This window comes from Mustelus asterias, chromosome 2 (genome assembly GCF_964213995.1).
Source record: "Mustelus asterias chromosome 2, sMusAst1.hap1.1, whole genome shotgun sequence".
Lineage (NCBI taxonomy): Eukaryota > Metazoa > Chordata > Chondrichthyes > Carcharhiniformes > Triakidae > Mustelus > Mustelus asterias.
The window spans coordinates 9,056,381-9,074,836 of NC_135802.1; the positions used below are offsets into that span (position 1 = coordinate 9,056,381).

The following is an 18,456-nucleotide window of genomic DNA, read 5'->3' on the forward strand; positions in this document are numbered from 1 at the left end:
GCGTAAAGAACCTACCTCTGATATCCGTCCTGTATGCTCCTTTGTAAGGAGCAGGAGTAGTGAAGGAGCATTGCTCCGAAAGCTTATGGTATTTGCTACCAAATAAACCTGTTGGACTTTAACCTGGTGTTGTGAGACTTCTTACTGTGCTTACCCCAGTCCAACGCCGGCATCTCCACATCATGACTACCATATTCCCATGATGTGGAGATGCCGGCGTTGGACTGGGGTAAACACAGTAAGAAGTTTAACAACACCAGGTTAAAGTCCAACAGGTTTATTTGGTAGCAAAAGCCACACAAGCTTTCGAGGCTCTGAGCCCCTTCTTCAGGTGAGTGGGAATTCTGTTCACAAACAGAACTTATAAAGACACAGACTCAATTTACATGAATAATGGTTGGAATGCGAATACTTACAACTAATCCAGTCTTTAAGAAACAAAACAATGGGAGTGGAGAGAGCATCAAGACAGGCTAAAAAGATGTGTATTGTCTCCAGACAAGACAGCCAGTGAAACTCTGCAGGTCCACGCAACTGTGGGAGTTACAAATAGTGTGACATAAACCCAATATCCCGGTTGAGGCCGTCCTTGTGTGTGCGGAACTTGGCTATCAGTTTCTGCTCAGCGACTCTGCGCTGTCGTGTGTCGCGAAGGCCGCCTTGGAGAACGCTTACCCGAATATCAGAGGCCGAATGCCCGTGACCGCTGAAGTGCTCCCCAACAGGAAGAGAACAGTCTTGCCTGGTGATTGTCGAGCGGTGTTCATTCATCCGTTGTCGCAGCGTCTGCATAGTTTCCCCAATGTACCATGCCTCGGGACATCCTTTCTTGCAGCGTATCAGGTAGACAACGTTGGCCGAGTTGCAAGAGTATGTACTGTGTACCTGGTGGATGGTGTTCTCACGTGAGATGATGGCATCTGTGTCGATGATCCGGCACGTCCGGATCATCGACACAGATGCCATCATCTCACGTGAGAACACCATCCACCAGGTACACGGTACATACTCTTGCAACTCGGCCAACGTTGTCTACCTGATACGCTGCAAGAAAGGATGTCCCGAGGCATGGTACATTGGGGAAACTATGCAGACGCTGCGACAACGGATGAATGAACACCGCTCGACAATCACCAGGCAAGACTGTTCTCTTCCTGTTGGGGAGCACTTCAGCGGTCACGGGCATTCGGCCTCTGATATTCGGGTAAGCGTTCTCCAAGGCGGCCTTCGCGACACACGACAGCGCAGAGTCGCTGAGCAGAAACTGATAGCCAAGTTCCGCACACACAAGGACGGCCTCAACCGGGATATTGGGTTTATGTCACACTATTTGTAACTCCCACAGTTGCGTGGACCTGCAGAGTTTCACTGGCTGTCTTGTCTGGAGACAATACACATCTTTTTAGCCTGTCTTGATGCTCTCTCCACTCCCATTGTTTTGTTTCTTAAAGACTGGATTAGTTGTAAGTATTCGCATTCCAACCATTATTCATGTAAATTGAGTCTGTGTCTTTATAAGTTCTGTTTGTGAACAGAATTCCCACTCACCTGAAGAAGGGGCTCAGAGCCTCGAAAGCTTGTGTGGCTTTTGCTACCAAATAAACCTGTTGGACTTTAACCTGGTGTTGTTAAACTTCTTACTGTGTTTACCATATTCCCAGCCAGGAGTTGATGCTTTCTGGAGAGAAAAGTCTGTCTTGATGCCCACATGATAGATTCTTCAAACAATGCCAAGGCATCTTTTCCTGTCGCTCGTTTAAACTGAGGTCCCGTCTCATTCCAGGTAAAAAGAAGGCTGCACACTCTTAGATACCTTTTCATGACACCAGACATCCCAAAGTATCTCACGATCAATTAAGTAATTTTTAAACTGTAATCATTGTTGTAATGTAGGAAACTAGCAGCCAGTTTGTGCACAGCAAGGTCCCTCCACCAGCAAACTTGTATTGATGTTGCACGAGTGGCCAGAGTACCCCCCCCCCCCCCCCCCACCCCAACACCCTTCTTCAAACTAGTGCCATGGGATCTTTCACATCCTCCCGGGGCATTGGGCTTAATGCTTCATCTGTAACATGGCAACCCCAGCTGTTCAAATCTCTCCCTCGATGCTACATTGGAGTGCCAGCTTAGATTAAACGCCTCGAGAGCGAGATTTGAACCTGCAAACTTCAGAGGCCAATATGCTGCCTAGTGAATCAAGGTCTGCAGCAAGAGGTCGCGTCATTGATGTGAGCATTGCCAGGCCCTAACCATCTCCAGTGGGCTACGACCAGGAATGCAAAATTGCAAATATCGCTCCTTGAACTCGGTGAATGTTTGAATCATACGTGACAGAGCTGTTTCCAATTCGACATTTACACATTTTAGTGAAACATTGTTAGAGAACGTTCTGACCTTCACGTCATATACATTAGAATGCCAGGTAATGTAAAACCATTACAAAAACAGAACGGCATAACTTGCCACCTAATATCTGCAGAGAACACAGACAAAAGGTTAACCTTTTGGGTTCAACCCTTTTTCAGAACTGAGAATCAAAAGATGATAATGAAGCATTTTAATCGAGTTAGAAGGAAGGTGAAGATAACGTGAACGAGGCAGAAATATCAGTGGAATGATCAGTAACCTGCTGAAATGTGAAACAGGAGATTGAGATGATCTTTGCACTGGAGAAGTTGAACAGAGAATTTGTGAACATCGAAAGCAATAATAGCAACCCATGGAAGGGTTAGAAGGTGGGGGTTAGAAGGTGGGGGTTAGAAGGTGGGAGTTAGAAGGTGGGGGTTAGAAGGTGGGGGTTAGAAGGTGGGGGTTAGAAGGTGGGAGTTAGAAGGTGGGGGTTAGAAGGTAGGGGTTAGAAGGTGGGGGTTAGAAGGTGGGGGTTAGAAGGTGGGAGTTAGAAGGTGGGGGTTAGAAGGTGGGGGTTAGAAGGTGGGGGTTAGAAGGTGGGAGTTAGAAGGTGGGGGTTAGAAGGTGGGGGCTAGAAGGTGGGGGTTAGAAGGTGGGGGTTAGAAGGTGGGAGTTAGAAGGTGGGAGTTAGAAGGTGGGGGTTAGAAGGTGGGGGTTAGAAGGTGGGAGTTAGAAGGTGGGGGTTAGAAGGTGGGGGTTAGAAGGTGGGGGTTTTTGAAATCACAGCCTGGGGAGATCAGATTGTGTGGGTTCTCGCCATAAACATTTTGTATATGGTGCACACTCACGTATTCTTTACAGGTTAACACTGCACGCTATTGAAATATGTTCATTCTTCATATCGTACCACAAGAAATGGAAAATTGGGATGGAAAATCCCAGCAAGTTCAGAGATTAAAAAGCAAGAACTAGATTTACTTCATTCCACTGTTTGTTTCACGCAAATGCATCTCGCCCTTAATCTCCTTGGTGAGAACTTGCTGCACTTGCACTTAATTGCCTTGAAGACGCAGCAAAAATCCTTGACAGTGGTGAACCACTTTCTAGAACTTCCGCATGATGAAGGTATGCTTGTAATACTGCACTGTTCAGCCTATACTGTGCTATTTGACCCAATGACTGTAAAGGAGTATTCAGCTACTTCCAGGTTAGGAAGGTGTATGTGACCTGGAAGGAAATTGGATGTGATGTTAATAAGAACATCAGAACTAGGAGCAGGAGTAGGCCATCTGTCCCCTTGAGCCTGCTCCACCATTCAGTAAGATCATGGCTGATCTTTTCATGGACTCTGCTCCACTTACCTGCCCGCTCACCATGGCCCTTAATTCCTTTACCGTTTAAAAATTTATCTATCCTTGCCTTAAAAATATTCAAAGTCTCAACTGCTTCACCGGGCAGAGATTTTAACAGATTCACAATCCTTTGTGTGAAGAAGTTCCTCCTCAACTCAGTCTTAAATCTGCTCCCCCTTATTTTGAGGCCATGCCCCCTGGTTCTAGTTTCACCTGCCAGTGGAAACAACTTCCCTGCTTCTATCTTACCTATTCCCTTCATAATCTTATATGTTTCTATAAGATCTCCCCTCATTCTTCTGAATTTCAATGAGTATAGCCCCAGTCTACTCAGTCTCTCCTCATAAGCCAACCCTCTCAACTCCGGAATCAACCTAGTGAATCTTCTCTGCACCCCCTACAGTGCCAATATATCCTTTCTCAAGTAAGGAGACCAAAACTGTACACAGTACTCCAGGTGTGGCCTCAGCAGCACCTTATACAGCTGCAACATAATCTCACTGTTTTTAAACTCCATCCCTCTAGCAATAAAGGACAAAATTCCATTTGCCTTCTTTTGATTTGATTTGATTTGATTTATTATTGTCACATGTATTCGTATACAGTGAAAAGTATTGTTTTTTGCGCGCTATACAGACAAAGCATACCGTTCATAGAGAAGGAAACGAGAGAGTGCAGAATGTAGTGTTACAGTCATAGCTAGGGTGTAGAGAAAGATCAACTTAATGCAAGGTAAGTCCATTCAAAAGTCTGACAGCAGCAGGGAAGAAGCTGTTCTTGAGTCGGTTGGTACGTGACCTCAGGTTTTTGTATCTTTTTCCCGAAGGAAGAAGGTGGAAGAGAGAATGCCCGGGGTGCGTGGGGTCCTTAATTATGCTGGCTGCTTTGCTGAGGCAGCAGGAAGTGTAGACAGAGTCAATGGATGGGAGGCTGGTTTGCGTGATGGATTGGACTACATTCACGACCTTTTATAGTTTCTTGCAGTCGTGGGCAGAGCAGGAGCCACACCCAGCTGTGATACAACCAGAAAGAATGCTTTCTATGGTGCATCTGTAAAGGTTGGTGAGAGTTGTAGCTGACATGCCAAATTTCCTTAGTCTTCTGAGAAAGTAGAGGCTTTGGTGGGCTTTCTTAACTATAGTGTCGGCATGGGGGGCCAGGACAGATTGTTGGTGAAAACTTGAAGCACTCGACCCTTTCTACTTTGTCCCCATTGATGTAGTCATGATGTGGAGATGCCGGCGTTGGACTGGGGTAAGCACAGTAAGAAGTCTCACAACACCAGGTTAAAGTCCAACAGGTTAAATAAAACTGTTGGACTTTAACCTGGTGTTGTGAGACTTCTTACTGTCCCATTGATGTAGACAGGGGCATGTTCTCCTTTACGCTTCCTGAAGTCGATGACTATCTCCTTCGTTTTGTTGACATTGTGGAAGAGATTATTGTTGCCGCACCAGTTCACCAGATTCTCTATCTCATTCCTGTTCTCTGTCTCGTCATTGTTTGAGATCCGACCCACTACGATGGTGTCGTCAGCAAACTTGAAAATCAAATTGGAGGGGAATTTGGCTGCACAGTCATAGGTGTATAAGGAGTAGAGTAGGGGGCTGAGAATACAGCCTTGTGGGGCACAGGTGTTGAGGATTATCGTGGAGGAGGTGTTGTTGCCTATCCTTACTGATTGTGGTCTGTAAGTTAAGAATTTCAGGGAATTACCTGCTGCACCTGCACACCAACTTCTTGTGATTCATGCACAAGGACACCCAGGTCCCTCTGCATAGCAGCATGCTGCAATTTTTTACCATTTAAATAATAATCCATTTTGCTGTTATTCCTACCAAAATGGATAACCTCACATTTACCAACATTGTACTCCATCTGCCAGACCCTTGCCCAGACTTAGATTATCTATATCCCTTTGCAGACTTTCAGCGTCCTCTGCACACTTTGCTCTGCCACTCATCTTAGTGTCATCTGCCAATTTTGACACACTACACTTGGTTCCCAACTCCAAATCATCTATGTAAATCATGAACAATTGCGGTCCCAACATTGATCCCTGAGGCACATCACTAGTCACTGATCGCCAACCAGAAAAACACCCATTTACCCCCACTCTTTGCTTTCTGTTAGTTAACCAATCCTCCAGCCATGCTATTACATTACCCGTAACACCGTGCAACTTTATCTTATGCAGCAACCTTTGGTGTGGCACCTTGTCAAATGCCTTCTGGAAATCCAGATACACCACATCCACAGGTTCCCCATTGCCTACTGCGCATGTAATGTTCTCAAAGAATTCCACCAAATTAGTCAAACATGACCTTACCTTCATGAACCCATGCTGCGTCTTTGCAATGGGACAATTTATCCAGATGTCTCGCTATTTCTTCCTTGATGATGGATTCAAGCATTTTCCCTACTACAGAAGTTAAGCTAACCGACCTAGAGTTACCTGCCTTTTGTCTACCTCCTTTTTTAAACATTGGTGTCACATTTGCTCTTTTCCAATCTGCGGGAACCACCCCAGGGTCCAGTGAACTTTGGTAAATTACTACTAGTGCATTTACTATTTCCCCCGCCATCTCTTTTAGTACCCTGTGTGCATTCCATCAGGACCAGGAGACTTGTCTACTTTTAGCCCCATTAGCTTGCCCAACACTACCTCTTACGTGATAATAATAGTTTCTAGGTTCTCACCTGCCATAGCCTTCCTGTCATCAATTTTTGGCATGTTATTTGTGTCTTCCACTGTGAAGATCGACACAAAATACCTGTTCAATGCCTCAGCCATTTCCTCATTTCCAGTTATTACATCCCCCTTCTCATCCTCTAAAGGACCAATGTTTACTTTTGCCACTCTTTTTTGTTTTATATATTTGTAGAAACTTTTGCGATCTGTTTTTATATTCTGAGCTAGTTTACTCTCATAATCCATCTTACTTTTCTTTATAGCTTTTTTCATGGCTTTCTGTTGACCTTTAAAGATTTCCCAATCCTCTAGTTTCCCACTAATCTTTGCCACTTTGTATGCATTTTCTTTCAATTTGATACCCTCCTTTATTTCCTTAGATATCCATGGCTGATTATCTCTTTTTCTACAGCCCTTCCTTATCACTGGTTATACTTTTGCTGAGCACTGTGAAAGATCGCTTTGAAAGTCCTCCACTGTTCCTCAATTGTCCCACCATAAAGTTTCTGCTCCCAGTCTACCTTAGCCAACACCTCCCTCATTCCAATGTCGTCTTCTTTGTTTAAGTACAAGACACTGGGATTGGATTTTACCTTCTCATCCTCCATCTGTATTTTAAATTCAACCATACTGTGATCACTTCTTCCAAGAGGATCCCTAACTATAAAGTCATTAATTATTCCTGTCTCATTACACAGGACCAGATCTAGGATAGCTTGCTCCCTTGTAGGTTCCTTTATATACTGTTCAAGGAAGCTATCACGGATACATTCTATGAACTCCTTCTCAAGGCTGCCTGGACCAACCTGGTTTGACCAATTGACGCGTAGATTAAAATCCCCCATGATAATTGCTGTACCAGTTTTACATGCATCAGTTATTTCTTTGTTTATTTCTCGCCCTACCATTATGTTATTATTTGGTGGCCTATAGACTACGCCTATCAGTGACTTTTTCTCCTTACTATTTCTAATTTCCACTCAAATGGATTCAACCTTTTTTTCCATAGAACCAATATCATCTCTCACTACCTGATGTCATCCTTAATATCAGAGCTACACCATCTCCCTTACCTTCCTGTCGGTCCCTCCAAACAGCCTGATATCGCTGGATATTTAACTCCCAGTCGTGACCATCTTGCAACCATATCTCTGTAATGGCCACCAAATCATACTCATTCGCAATGACTCGTGCCGCCAACTCATTTACCTTGTTTCGAATGCTACGAGCATTCAGATAAAGTGCCCTTATGCTAGTTTTTGTACCCTCTTTTTGAATTCTAACACTTCCATTAATAACATCTCCTGTTGTTCCCTTATACTTCACTAGATGGTGGATTTAGATTGAAGAAATCTTGATGAATCCTCCAGTATAGTTTGTAACTGGTGCACATAGCAGCCACCTTGCATTGGTGGCGGAGGGAGTAAATGTTTACGGTGGCGGGGATGGAGTGCGGTTCAAGTGGGCTGCTTTGTCCTGTTTCTTGAGTATTAGAGTGGCACTCATCCAGCCAAGCAAAAAGTATTCCATCTTCAGAGGACTAAGACCTCACTACATGTATAGATTTCCTTGTGGCTAATTTCTAAAATTTTAAAATTGCTGAAACTGTGACCCTGAACAAAAGGAGTTGCCATGGCGAGCAGAAACTGGTACTTTGTTACCTCTGAAGAGATACGAATGACTCATGTGGTCTGCAGAGACCAAATTCAAAGAGAACTGTACAACGGCCATCTGCTTTCCATAAGCCGGACCTGACCAACCAGAGCCTATTCATCTGCTCCGACAAAGGACTCCACATCCTTTGTTTCAAGTCTTAATGATTAGAACATTTTACCATCTTGGGAACCCAGACAAGGGGATACACAACCTTTGCCAAAGACTCTGAAGAGGTGGGAGTCATATGATATGACCCTCTAGCTGATGGAACCTGTTATGTTGCCCTGCTATACTTCCAAGCATCAGTGCAGCAAAGGGGCTTTGTCCAGGCTGAATACCGGGCCCCATTTACACTGTTTCTATTGGAACTTATGTACCATCATCTGCAAGACTGATTCATTTCAGCATGTGTATCTCATCATGGAAGTCAAGTCCAATGAAAAAGTGAATTACCCAGCATCAGCTTTTAGCCTGCTGATCTCTGTGAAGGAATACCTTATTGGACTTTGATTCTGGACTCTGGACCCACGTGACACAATAATTATTTTCTTTGTCGCCTTTGCCCTGCATATCTCTCTTTCTCTATCCCTCTTTTACTGTATGAGGCACAGGGGGCTACATAGCAACCTCCCTCCTGTATTTTCAGCGTGTGCAAATAAACTAACCCTCTAAGTTCATCCCATCTTGAATTTGCTGTGGGATTATTCACAGAAAATAGGACCACACCAAAGCTGAGGGGTTTGGGAAATACGCCACAACTCATAAAGGGGAAAGCAAATTAAGCATCTTTCTGTTTATGGACAGATGGTGAGAGGAGAAATCGTGGCTGTTTAAATTAACCCTTATCCTTGTCCATAACACGTCACACCCCTGATTTGTGCCTGATAAATGGTAGAAAAGCTCTGGGGAATTATTTGCCATCCAATTTTTTATCTGCTCTTGTAGCCAAAGACTGTGGAACATTAGATGAGTAAACATAATGAGGGAGAAGATTTACAGATTTTAACATCCTTGGTGGATGAATCACCAGTGTTGGATGAAATATGAACATAGGAAATAAGAGCAGGAGGAGGCCATTCAGCCCCTTGAGCACTCTCTGCCATTCAACTAGATTTAAAGATCTTATGAAAAAAATTCTATGTCCAGAACATGCATGACAATGAGAAAGTTTCGGATTTTTTTTGGTGAATCCAAATGTTGAATTTTATGCACTCTTTGTTTGAAAATATCTTGAAATCCATTTCTAGGGGAGTGGATGAGGCCTAAGTCGCACGAAAGCCGACTGATAGCAGTAGAGGGCACAATTGCGCCTGTGCAGGTCTCGGCTTTGAGAACAGTAGAGACTTGTCACAGAGATTCTGGTAGATATAGCCAGCCTCCTTGGCCTTAAACCCCACCCCCCAGCTGGACCAATCTCCCCTTGCACCTCCTCCCCTGCCAGACCAATCGCCACCCCCTCCCCTCCCCCTCCCCCAGCTGATCGCTATGCAGAGTGGCAGCGGTCATTTACCTCATTCCGAGGTAAATCTTTCTCTGTTTCTAAGAATAGATGGTTATGTTGATAGAATTGGATGAAGAGGGATGGGAGGAGGCTGGTTTGGAATATAAAAATGGCATAGACCCTTGGGCCGAATGGCCTATTTGTGTGCTGTAAATTCTATGTAATGCAATGTTAGGGTGAAGTACTGATGATCACAGTTCCAGCACTGAACAATTGAGAGCGTCACAGGATTTTAATTAACACGACATTAGCTTAATGCAATTTTCCTCTATAAAAATTAAACAAAAAGTGAAACTTGTATTAGTCACTGTTTTTATGTGTGTAAGTGAAGGCTGGTTGCAACATCGGGATAACCACAGCGAAAGTTAATCTTATTTCTAGGCATATTAGCTGAGGGAGGATTGCTCAGTAGGACCTGGGGGAAAAGTCCCTGTCCTGCTTCAGATAGTGCCATTGATTTAGTCTGAACAATACCATGTTTGCACCTTTGTACTGCCATCAAGGATAAATCATGTGTTGCCGTTACAGGAATCATGTTCACTATTTGAAATGTAAGTGCAGCTACTGTCACTGTTTTGGGTGATAACTACGCTGTGTTTGTTTGCTTTGATTACTTGTTCAAAGACAGTGCAGCAGCCGATTAGGGCTGAGCTAATTGTACTGGTGGTCAGGATCGTTGGCAGTTCGAGTTGTTGGTCTATGTCATTGTGAAGACAAGTCAAGTGAAGGACATGAGGTTTCCCAACGGTGAGTGAGAGAACACCAAATTGATGCTTGTCGGGAGATTATCGTGCCCCTGAATGTAGTATTTCTTGAGGTATCGGAGCAGGCCAATCCAGCTTTCCTGGTTAGATGGTTTCAGAGCAGCTGGAGGTAGGAAGATGAGAAAGGAGCGATGCCTTATCTTGGAGAAGGTTTTGGGAGTTCCAGGAGACAATGTGATTGATCTTTATTTTAAGGAAAGGTAGAACTTGCATTGATAACAGCCACTTCTATCTCCTCAGGACATCCCAATGTGTTTCACAGCCAACTGAGTATTTTGTAACGCTGTCACTATCTGTTGACAAATATGACAGCTTTATTTCCTCAGTGTACAGTCTTTTGAATTTGATAAATGACCTGTTTAATTTTGGGGTTTGCTTGAGGGGAAGGATGTTGGATTAGATACGAGGGGGAAAGCTTGCTGCTTCTCTGTAAGATCGTGCAATCTTCAAGCTCTGCACCAGAGGCCTGAATTAAACAGCTCCCCCAATAACCCTGCATCCCCAATAATCCAACACTCCTTCACTGCCAGACTGCTGTGTCAGACTGGATTATGCAGATCAAGTCCTGGTAGGAAAGGTCAGAAACCATCACATTTCGACTGAGGCAAGGTAATACTAAAACTAAGGTGATAACTTGGGGGAGGAAGTATGGGCAGTCGGAGTTTGGAGCTTAGATAGACTAGGGGGGTGGAAGTTCCAAAGTACATGGGCTTGTAATATCAATAGTGATCCCAAATGGAAAAAAGCAATTGACAAACTTTCTGGACTTGGGAATGCACAAGATATCCTACCTGCTAATTCCTCAAATCAGCAGACATGGGGACCCAGGATTCCCGTGAAGCATCCCACAAACCTAACATTTCTCTCTAACAGTGTCTGATGAGTCAGGATATGTCAGGAGATTCTGGATAGGTGCAGAGGATATGTCAGGAGATTCTGGATAGGTGCAGAAAACATAGGGTTGTTGTAGTGGGGGACTTTAATTTCCCTGGCACAGACTGGAAAGTGCTTAGAGCTGGGGGTCCGGACGGGGAGGAATTTGTAAAATGCGTACTGGAAGGTTCTTTGGAACAGTATGTAGATAGCCCGACTGGAGAGGGGGCTATACTGGACCTAGTTCTGGGAAATGAGCCCGGTCAGGTCGTCAAAGTTTCGGTTGGGGAACATGAGGCAAATAGTGACCACAACTCTGTTAACTTTAGGATAGTAATGGACAAGGATGAGTGCTGTCCTACGGGCAGGGTGCTAAATTGGGGGAAGGCTGACTATAGCCGGATTAGGCAGGAATTGGTGGATGTTGATTGGGAGAGGATGTTCGAGGGTAAGTCCGCGTCTGGCATGTGGGAGTCTTTTAAGGAACTATTGATAAGGCTGCAGGATAGGCATGTGCCTGTAAAAAGGAAAGATAGGAAAGGTAGGATTCGAGAGCCGTGGATAACCAGGGAAATTGAGGATCTGATTAAAATGAAAAGGGAGGCGTACGTTAAGTCCAGGCAACTGAAAACAGATGGAGCTCTGGAGGAATACAGAGAGAGTAGGAAAGATCTCAAACGGGGAGTTAGAAGGGCAAAAAGAGGTCACGAGATGTTCTTGGCAGGCAGGATTAAGGAGAATCCTAAGGCATTCTATTCATACGTTAGGAACAAAAGAGTTGTCAGGGAGAAAATCGGACCTCTCAGGGACAAAGGAGGGGAATTATGCTTAGAACCCAAGGGAATAGGGGAGATCCTAAATGAATACTTTGCATCGGTATTCACGAAGGAGAGGGGCGTGTTAACCGGGAGTGTCTCGGAGGGAGGTGTTGACCCGTTAGAGAAAATCTCCATTACAAGAGAGGAAGTGTTAGGTTTTTTAGGGAACATTAAAACTGACAAAGCCCCAGGGCCTGATGGCATCTATCCTCGACTGCTCAGGGAGACGAGAGGTGAAATTGCTGGGCCTCTGACGGAAATCTTTGTCGCTTCTTTGGACACGGGTGAGGTCCCTGAGGATTGGAGGATAGCGAATGTGGTCCCGTTGTTTAAGAAGGGTAGCAGGGATAACCCAGGAAATTATAGGCCGGTGAGCTTGACGTCCGTGGTAGGGAAGTTGTTGGAGAGGATTCTTAGAGACAGGATGTATGTGCATTTAGAACGAAACAATCTCATTAGTGACAGACAGCATGGTTTTGTAAGAGGGAGGTCGTGCCTTACAAATTTGGTGGAGTTTTTTGAGGAAGTGACAAAAACGGTCGATGAAGGAAGGGCCGTGGATGTCATCTATATGGATTTCAGTAAGGCATTTGACAAAGTCCCACATGGCAGGTTGGTTAAGAAGGTTAAGGCTCATGGGATACAAGGAGAAGTGGCTCGATGGGTGGAGAACTGGCTTGGCCATAGGAGACAGAGGGTAGTGGTCAATGGGTCTTTTTCCGGCTGGACGTCTGTGACCAGTGGTGTTCCACAGGGCTCTGTACTGGGACCTCTGCTATTTGTGATATATATAAATGATTTGGAAGAAGGTGTAACTGGTGTAATCAGCAAGTTTGCGGATGACACGAAGATGGCTGGAATTGCGGATAGCGAAGAGCATTGTCGGGCAATACAGCAGGATATAGATAGGCTGGAAAATTGGGCGGAGAGGTGGCAGATGGAGTTTAATCCGGATAAATGCGAAGTGATGCATTTTGGAAGAAATAATGTAGGGAGGAGTTATACAATAAATGGCAGAGTCATCAGGAGTATAGAAACACAGAGGGACCTAGGTGTGCAAGTCCACAAATCCTTGAAGGTGGCAACACAGGTGGAGAAGGTGGTGAAGAAGGCATATGGTATGCTTGCCTTTATAGGACGGGGTATAGAGTATAAAAACTGGAGTCTGATGATGCAGCTGTATAGAACGCTGGTTAGGCCACATTTGGAGTACTGCGTCCAGTTCTGGTCGCCGCACTACCAGAAGGACGTGGAGGCATTGGAGAGAGTGCAGAGAAGGTTTACCAGGATGTTGCCTGGTATGGAGGGTCTTAGCTATGAGGAGAGATTGGGTAGACTGGGGTTGTTCTCCTTGGAAAGACGGAGAATGAGGGGAGATCTAATAGAGGTATACAAGATTATGAAGGGTATAGATAGGGTGAACAGTGGGAAGCTTTTTCCCAGGTCGGAGGTGACGATCACGAGGGGTCACGGGCTCAAGCTGAGAGGGGCGAAGTATAACTCAGACATCAGAGGGACGTTTTTTACACAGAGGGTGGTGGGGGCCTGGAATGCGCTGCCAAGTAGGGTGGTGGAGGCAGGCACGCTGACATCGTTTAAGACTTACCTGGATAGTCACATGAGCAGCCTGGGAATGGAGGGATACAAACGATTGGTCTAGTTGGACCAAGGAGCGGCACAGGCTTGGAGGGCCGAAGGGCCTGTTTCCTGTGCTGTACTGTTCTTTGTTTGTTCTTTGTTCTTTGAGTCCTTACCAGGCCAATCAGGAGAGACTGCAACCCCCTAGAGCACCTAATGCCTCACCAATGTACAGATAGTCAGACCTTCTAATGAAGGTTTAATACAGATAGGCAATATGCAGTAAATGGCAGAACCCTTAAGAGTATTGATAGGCAAAGGGATCTGGGTGTACAGGTACAGAGGTCACTGAAAGTGGCAATGCAGGTGGAGAAGGTAGTCAAGAAGGCATACGGCATGCTTGCCTTCATTGGCCAGGGTATTGAGTTTAAAAATTGGCAGCTTTATAGTACCTTAGTTAGGCGGCACTTGGAATATAGTGTTCAATTCTGGTCGCCACACTACCAGAAGGATGTGAAGGCTTTGGAGAAGGTACAGAAAGGATTTACCAGGATGTTACCTGGTATGGAAGGCATTAGCTATGAGGAGAGGTTGGAGAAACTTGGTTTGTTCTCACTGGAGCAACGGAGGTTGAGGGAAGACCTGATAGAAGTCTACAAGATTAGGAGAGGCATGGAAAGAGTGGATACCATGATGTGGAGATGCCGGCGTTGGACTGGGGTAAACACAGTAAGAAGTCTCACAATACCAGGTTAAAGTCCAACAGGTTTATTTGGTAGCACAAGCCACAAGCTTTCGGAGCACTGCCCCTTCATCAGGTGAACTCCCACTCCCACTCACCTGATGAAGGGGCAGCACTCCGAAAGCTAGTGGCTTGTGCTACCAAATAAACCTGTTGGACTTTAACCTAGTGTTGTGAGACTTCTGACAGAGTGGATAGTCAGAAGTTTTTTCCCAGGGTGGAAGAGTCAATTACTAGGGGGCACAGGTTTAAGGTGCGAGGGACAAGCTTTAAAGGAGATGTACGAGGCAGATGTTTTACACAGAGAGTGGTGGGTGCCTGGAACTCATTGCCGGGGGAGGTAGTGGAAGCGGATACGGTAGTGACTTTTAAGGATGGGAATAGAGGGATATGGTCCCCGGAAGGGTAGGGGGTTTTAGTTCAGTCGGGCAGCATGGTCGTTGCAGGCTTGGAGGGCCGAAGGGCCTGTTCCTGTGCTGTAATTTTCTTTGTTCTTTGTTCTTCCATGTAAGTCATACTCAAAATGAGTTGAGTAATTCTTTTAATTAGATCAACAGTGCCATATTGCCCATAGAGCAACAAGGTGGCACAGTGGTTAGCATTGCTGCCTCACAGCGCCAGGGACCCGGGTCCAATTCTGGCCTCGGGTGACTGTCTGTGTGCAGTTTACACATTCTCCCCGTGTCTGCGTGGGTTTCCTCCAGGTGCTCCGGTTTCCTCCCACACTCCAAAGAAGTGCAGGTTAGGTGGAATGGCCGTGCTAAATTGTCTCTTAGAATCAGGGAGACTAGCAAGGTTAACAGGTGGGGTTATGGGGAGAGGGCTTGGGTGGGATTGTTGTCGGTGCAGGCTCGAAGGGATAAATGGCCACCTTCTGCACTGCAGGGATTCTATTCCGTTCTACATTGAGAATTGTTTTTCAAGCTAAATTCAGGAGCAGTTGCTGTTGATGTTTTTACAAAAATAGAAAATATACACAAATACACACACACCCAGATGCACCTTATTGTTTCCCAGTTAAACATGATTTACATCCCATGTCTAACGGTTCTCTGTTCCTCTTTGATAGGTGTTGCTATTAGCACGTATGCTAAGTACTGCTACCGTAAACTGCAGAAATCGGCTCTGACCGGAGCAAAGAAGGTAACGGAGTTTCTCTTCTATTTCCCAGTATAGATTATGCTGATGTGTTAATATGAATCTATCTACTTGTGCTTGATCACTTGTACTGGCCTTCACAAGCCCAAAGGACAAAGCTCCCAATGTTTTGGGAGGAATGATGTCATGAGGGGAGGGGAGGGGAAGAACACTTGTGTCGAAACGTATTGATCGCTGAGCAAGTTTTGATAACCAGGATACAGAAGTGATTGGTTCGATGACAACCGGACAAAAGGATCCACTCATTCAAACCCAGCTGGGTGTGAGAGCTGAGTGACCTTCACTGGAGATCATAACACAAGGGTTCTGGCTGGGGGTGAGTGACAAACATAACATACATTCGATCATATTGAGCTAACAGACAACTAGTTTAACATGAGTAGAAGCTGTAACACAGGGGCATTGGCTCGGCACTGTTGAGGTTATATTAATGTCGATACAAAAGTGGAGTACTTCAGTGCTGTAGTGCTTTTATTATGTTAATTCAAGCCCTTTGAGAAAGTTTGGAAGAACTACATTGCTCGGCAAGGCAGTTAGACAACGAAGATGAGAAAGAGCTTTGGCTCGCCTAGTTACTCTCTGACTGGTAGTTCAGGTGAAATGAGAATTTGCAGCAAAGGGGCTTGCTTGAGGTAAGTGATAAATACAATGGTCAGAACTTCATGATGCAGCACGCTGGAGTTACAATATTTTATATGTATCATCTTCACCTGAATGAGTTCCGGTGGGGATTGTTCCAGGAGCACTGGACACACACCAGGATCTGAGTGAAGCTGCCTTTCTGCATACTTAAAAGGAGACAATGTGACTGTAGAGGACAAATCTGCTTCTATCCTGACTAATGCCCAGCCACACCTTAGCCCTGGTTCTAATCTAACCCACTCAGTCAGATGCTCATTCTACAGCCCTTTAAGGGTAAAATTATGAGGACAGGTTATACAGACCGGGTTTGTATCCTCCTGAGTGTCGAGGTTAAGGGGTGATTTAATCGAAAAGCAGAGTATTGTGGATGCTGGAAATCTGAAATTAGAAACAGAAAATGCTGGAAAAGCTCAGCAGGGAATGGCAGCATCTGTGGCAAGATACAGATTTAATTGAGGTGTTTAAGATGATTAAGAATGATTTGCTAGGGTAGATAGAGACAAACTATTGTTCCTGCTGGAGGAGACCAAAACAAAGGGGAGTTTTATCTTAAAATTAAAGCCCAGTTGCTCGGGTGCAATGTCCAAAACTGATACTTGACACAAAGGAAACTCTTCCTCACGCTCTACTATTGAAGCGAGGAATCTGTTGAGAATTGAGATTGATATTTTTGTTCAGGAAGTGTACTAAAGGATATGGAATCCAGGTAGGTCGATGCAGTTAATATTCAGGTCAGCCGTTAATGGTGAAACAGACTCGAAGGGGAGTGGGCGGTGAATGGCCTTGTTCTTGTTCCTATATCACTAGATTTTGCTCCGTTGAAATTCGTTTCCCCCTCAGTGGGTCCAGTTAAAATTTCCAGTGGGTGGGAGGGGTCACTTTCTGCACCAGACTTCAGGCTAGTTGGAGCACAGAAGCTGATAAGCTGCTGGTTCAGTGCAGCAGGGGATTGTACCCCAGGACATGTTGGTGCAAACGCAGTTGTGGTGCATGCTCGGAGGGGCAGATATCTGCTCCTATTCCTTACGTTTATGGGGGAGATTTTTTTTTAATGTTTAAACAAAGGCACTGAATGTGAACTGGCTGCAAATTGGAAACAAATGTGAGCCTGCAGCTCCAGAGGATTCGAGCTGGCAATTGAAATCAATGTAAGGTTACCATCTCCTGCAGCAGATGTTAATCCTGCCATCCTTCATTCCACCTTTTGACTGCTAATTTGTCTCACATCAAACAAGAGAAAATGATTGTAAACCCTTTTCTTCCCAGCCTTTAATCTGCATCCGTTAAAGTCTGCCTTAATGAAGAGCAAGTGTCCCTTTCAACAGAGATGTTTTATTGAGCATGAGAGTGTGCTCTGCACCTCTAGTGTGTAATTGCCTTATCAAAGCAGAAGTAGAAATTGAATTAGACGCAACTTTGCATAATCAGTCTCGGCCAGATTTAAGAGTGAAGAGACAAACAGCTTCACAGGAGACTAACTAGTTACTTTCTAAAGGACCTTAAAACAATACAATTGCCTTTCATATTCTCAGGAGGTCACAATGCATTTTCAATGGATTTTATTGCTTTTATTAGCAGTCACTGGTGGAATGTTGGTGAACGTGTTCCCACGTTTGCCCACACAAGGTCTCGCAAATGAATGAAATGGCCAGAGCATCTATCTGGTTTTTGGAGTCAGACAGAGAGAGGACATGTCCCCTATTCTTCGTGCTCTGCCACTTTTCTTTCGGCTCACGTCCAACCCTTGTTGCCCCTGTGATGGCACTGGTTAGGATCTTGAGTGGCATCACAGTAGCTCTAACAACACTGAGATCGGTAGGAAAAGCCTGCAGTAGCAGGAGTCACAGCTAACACACAGGATGAATCGTGGTGGTTTGCAGAGATCAATCCTCCCAGCCTCAAATCTTCAGCTGCATAAATGACCTTCCATCTGTCGCGATTGGGACTGTCTGTTGCTGAATCGACATTGTTCTCAGAACTGCTGCAATAATGGGACAGGCCACGTCAACCTGGACAGCGTCCAGTCTTGAACTGATGAGTGACTCTGATCCTTCATGCCACAATATGCCAGACAATGACTATCTCCAACAAGAAAATACCCAAACAACCTCCCGGGAAGCATCGGTATCCAGGAGCTTTACTAGACCAGACCAGAGGCTGGACAAGTAGTTCACCTCCCTCCACCTTAAAGCTTACAAGGTCTAGGTCAGGAGTGTGGTGGAAATTAACCACTTGCCTGGATAAGTATAGCCACAAGCAAACTGAAGCTCGACACCATCCAGGGTATATCATAGAATTTTACAGTGCAGAAGGAGGCCATTCGGCCCTTCG

General features: G+C 45.0%; 1 protein-coding gene across 1 annotated transcript in view; it reads left to right on the forward strand.

The window, feature by feature from the left end:
• Nucleotides 1-18,456, forward strand: part of arhgap39 (Rho GTPase activating protein 39) — a 144,978-nt gene that overhangs the window by 74,973 nt on the left and 51,549 nt on the right. Inside the window, exon 3 of the mRNA XM_078231153.1 lies at nucleotides 15,395-15,468. Within this exon, the coding sequence (XP_078087279.1) occupies nucleotides 15,395-15,468 (74 nt within the window). The remainder of the gene's footprint in view (nucleotides 1-15,394; nucleotides 15,469-18,456) is intronic.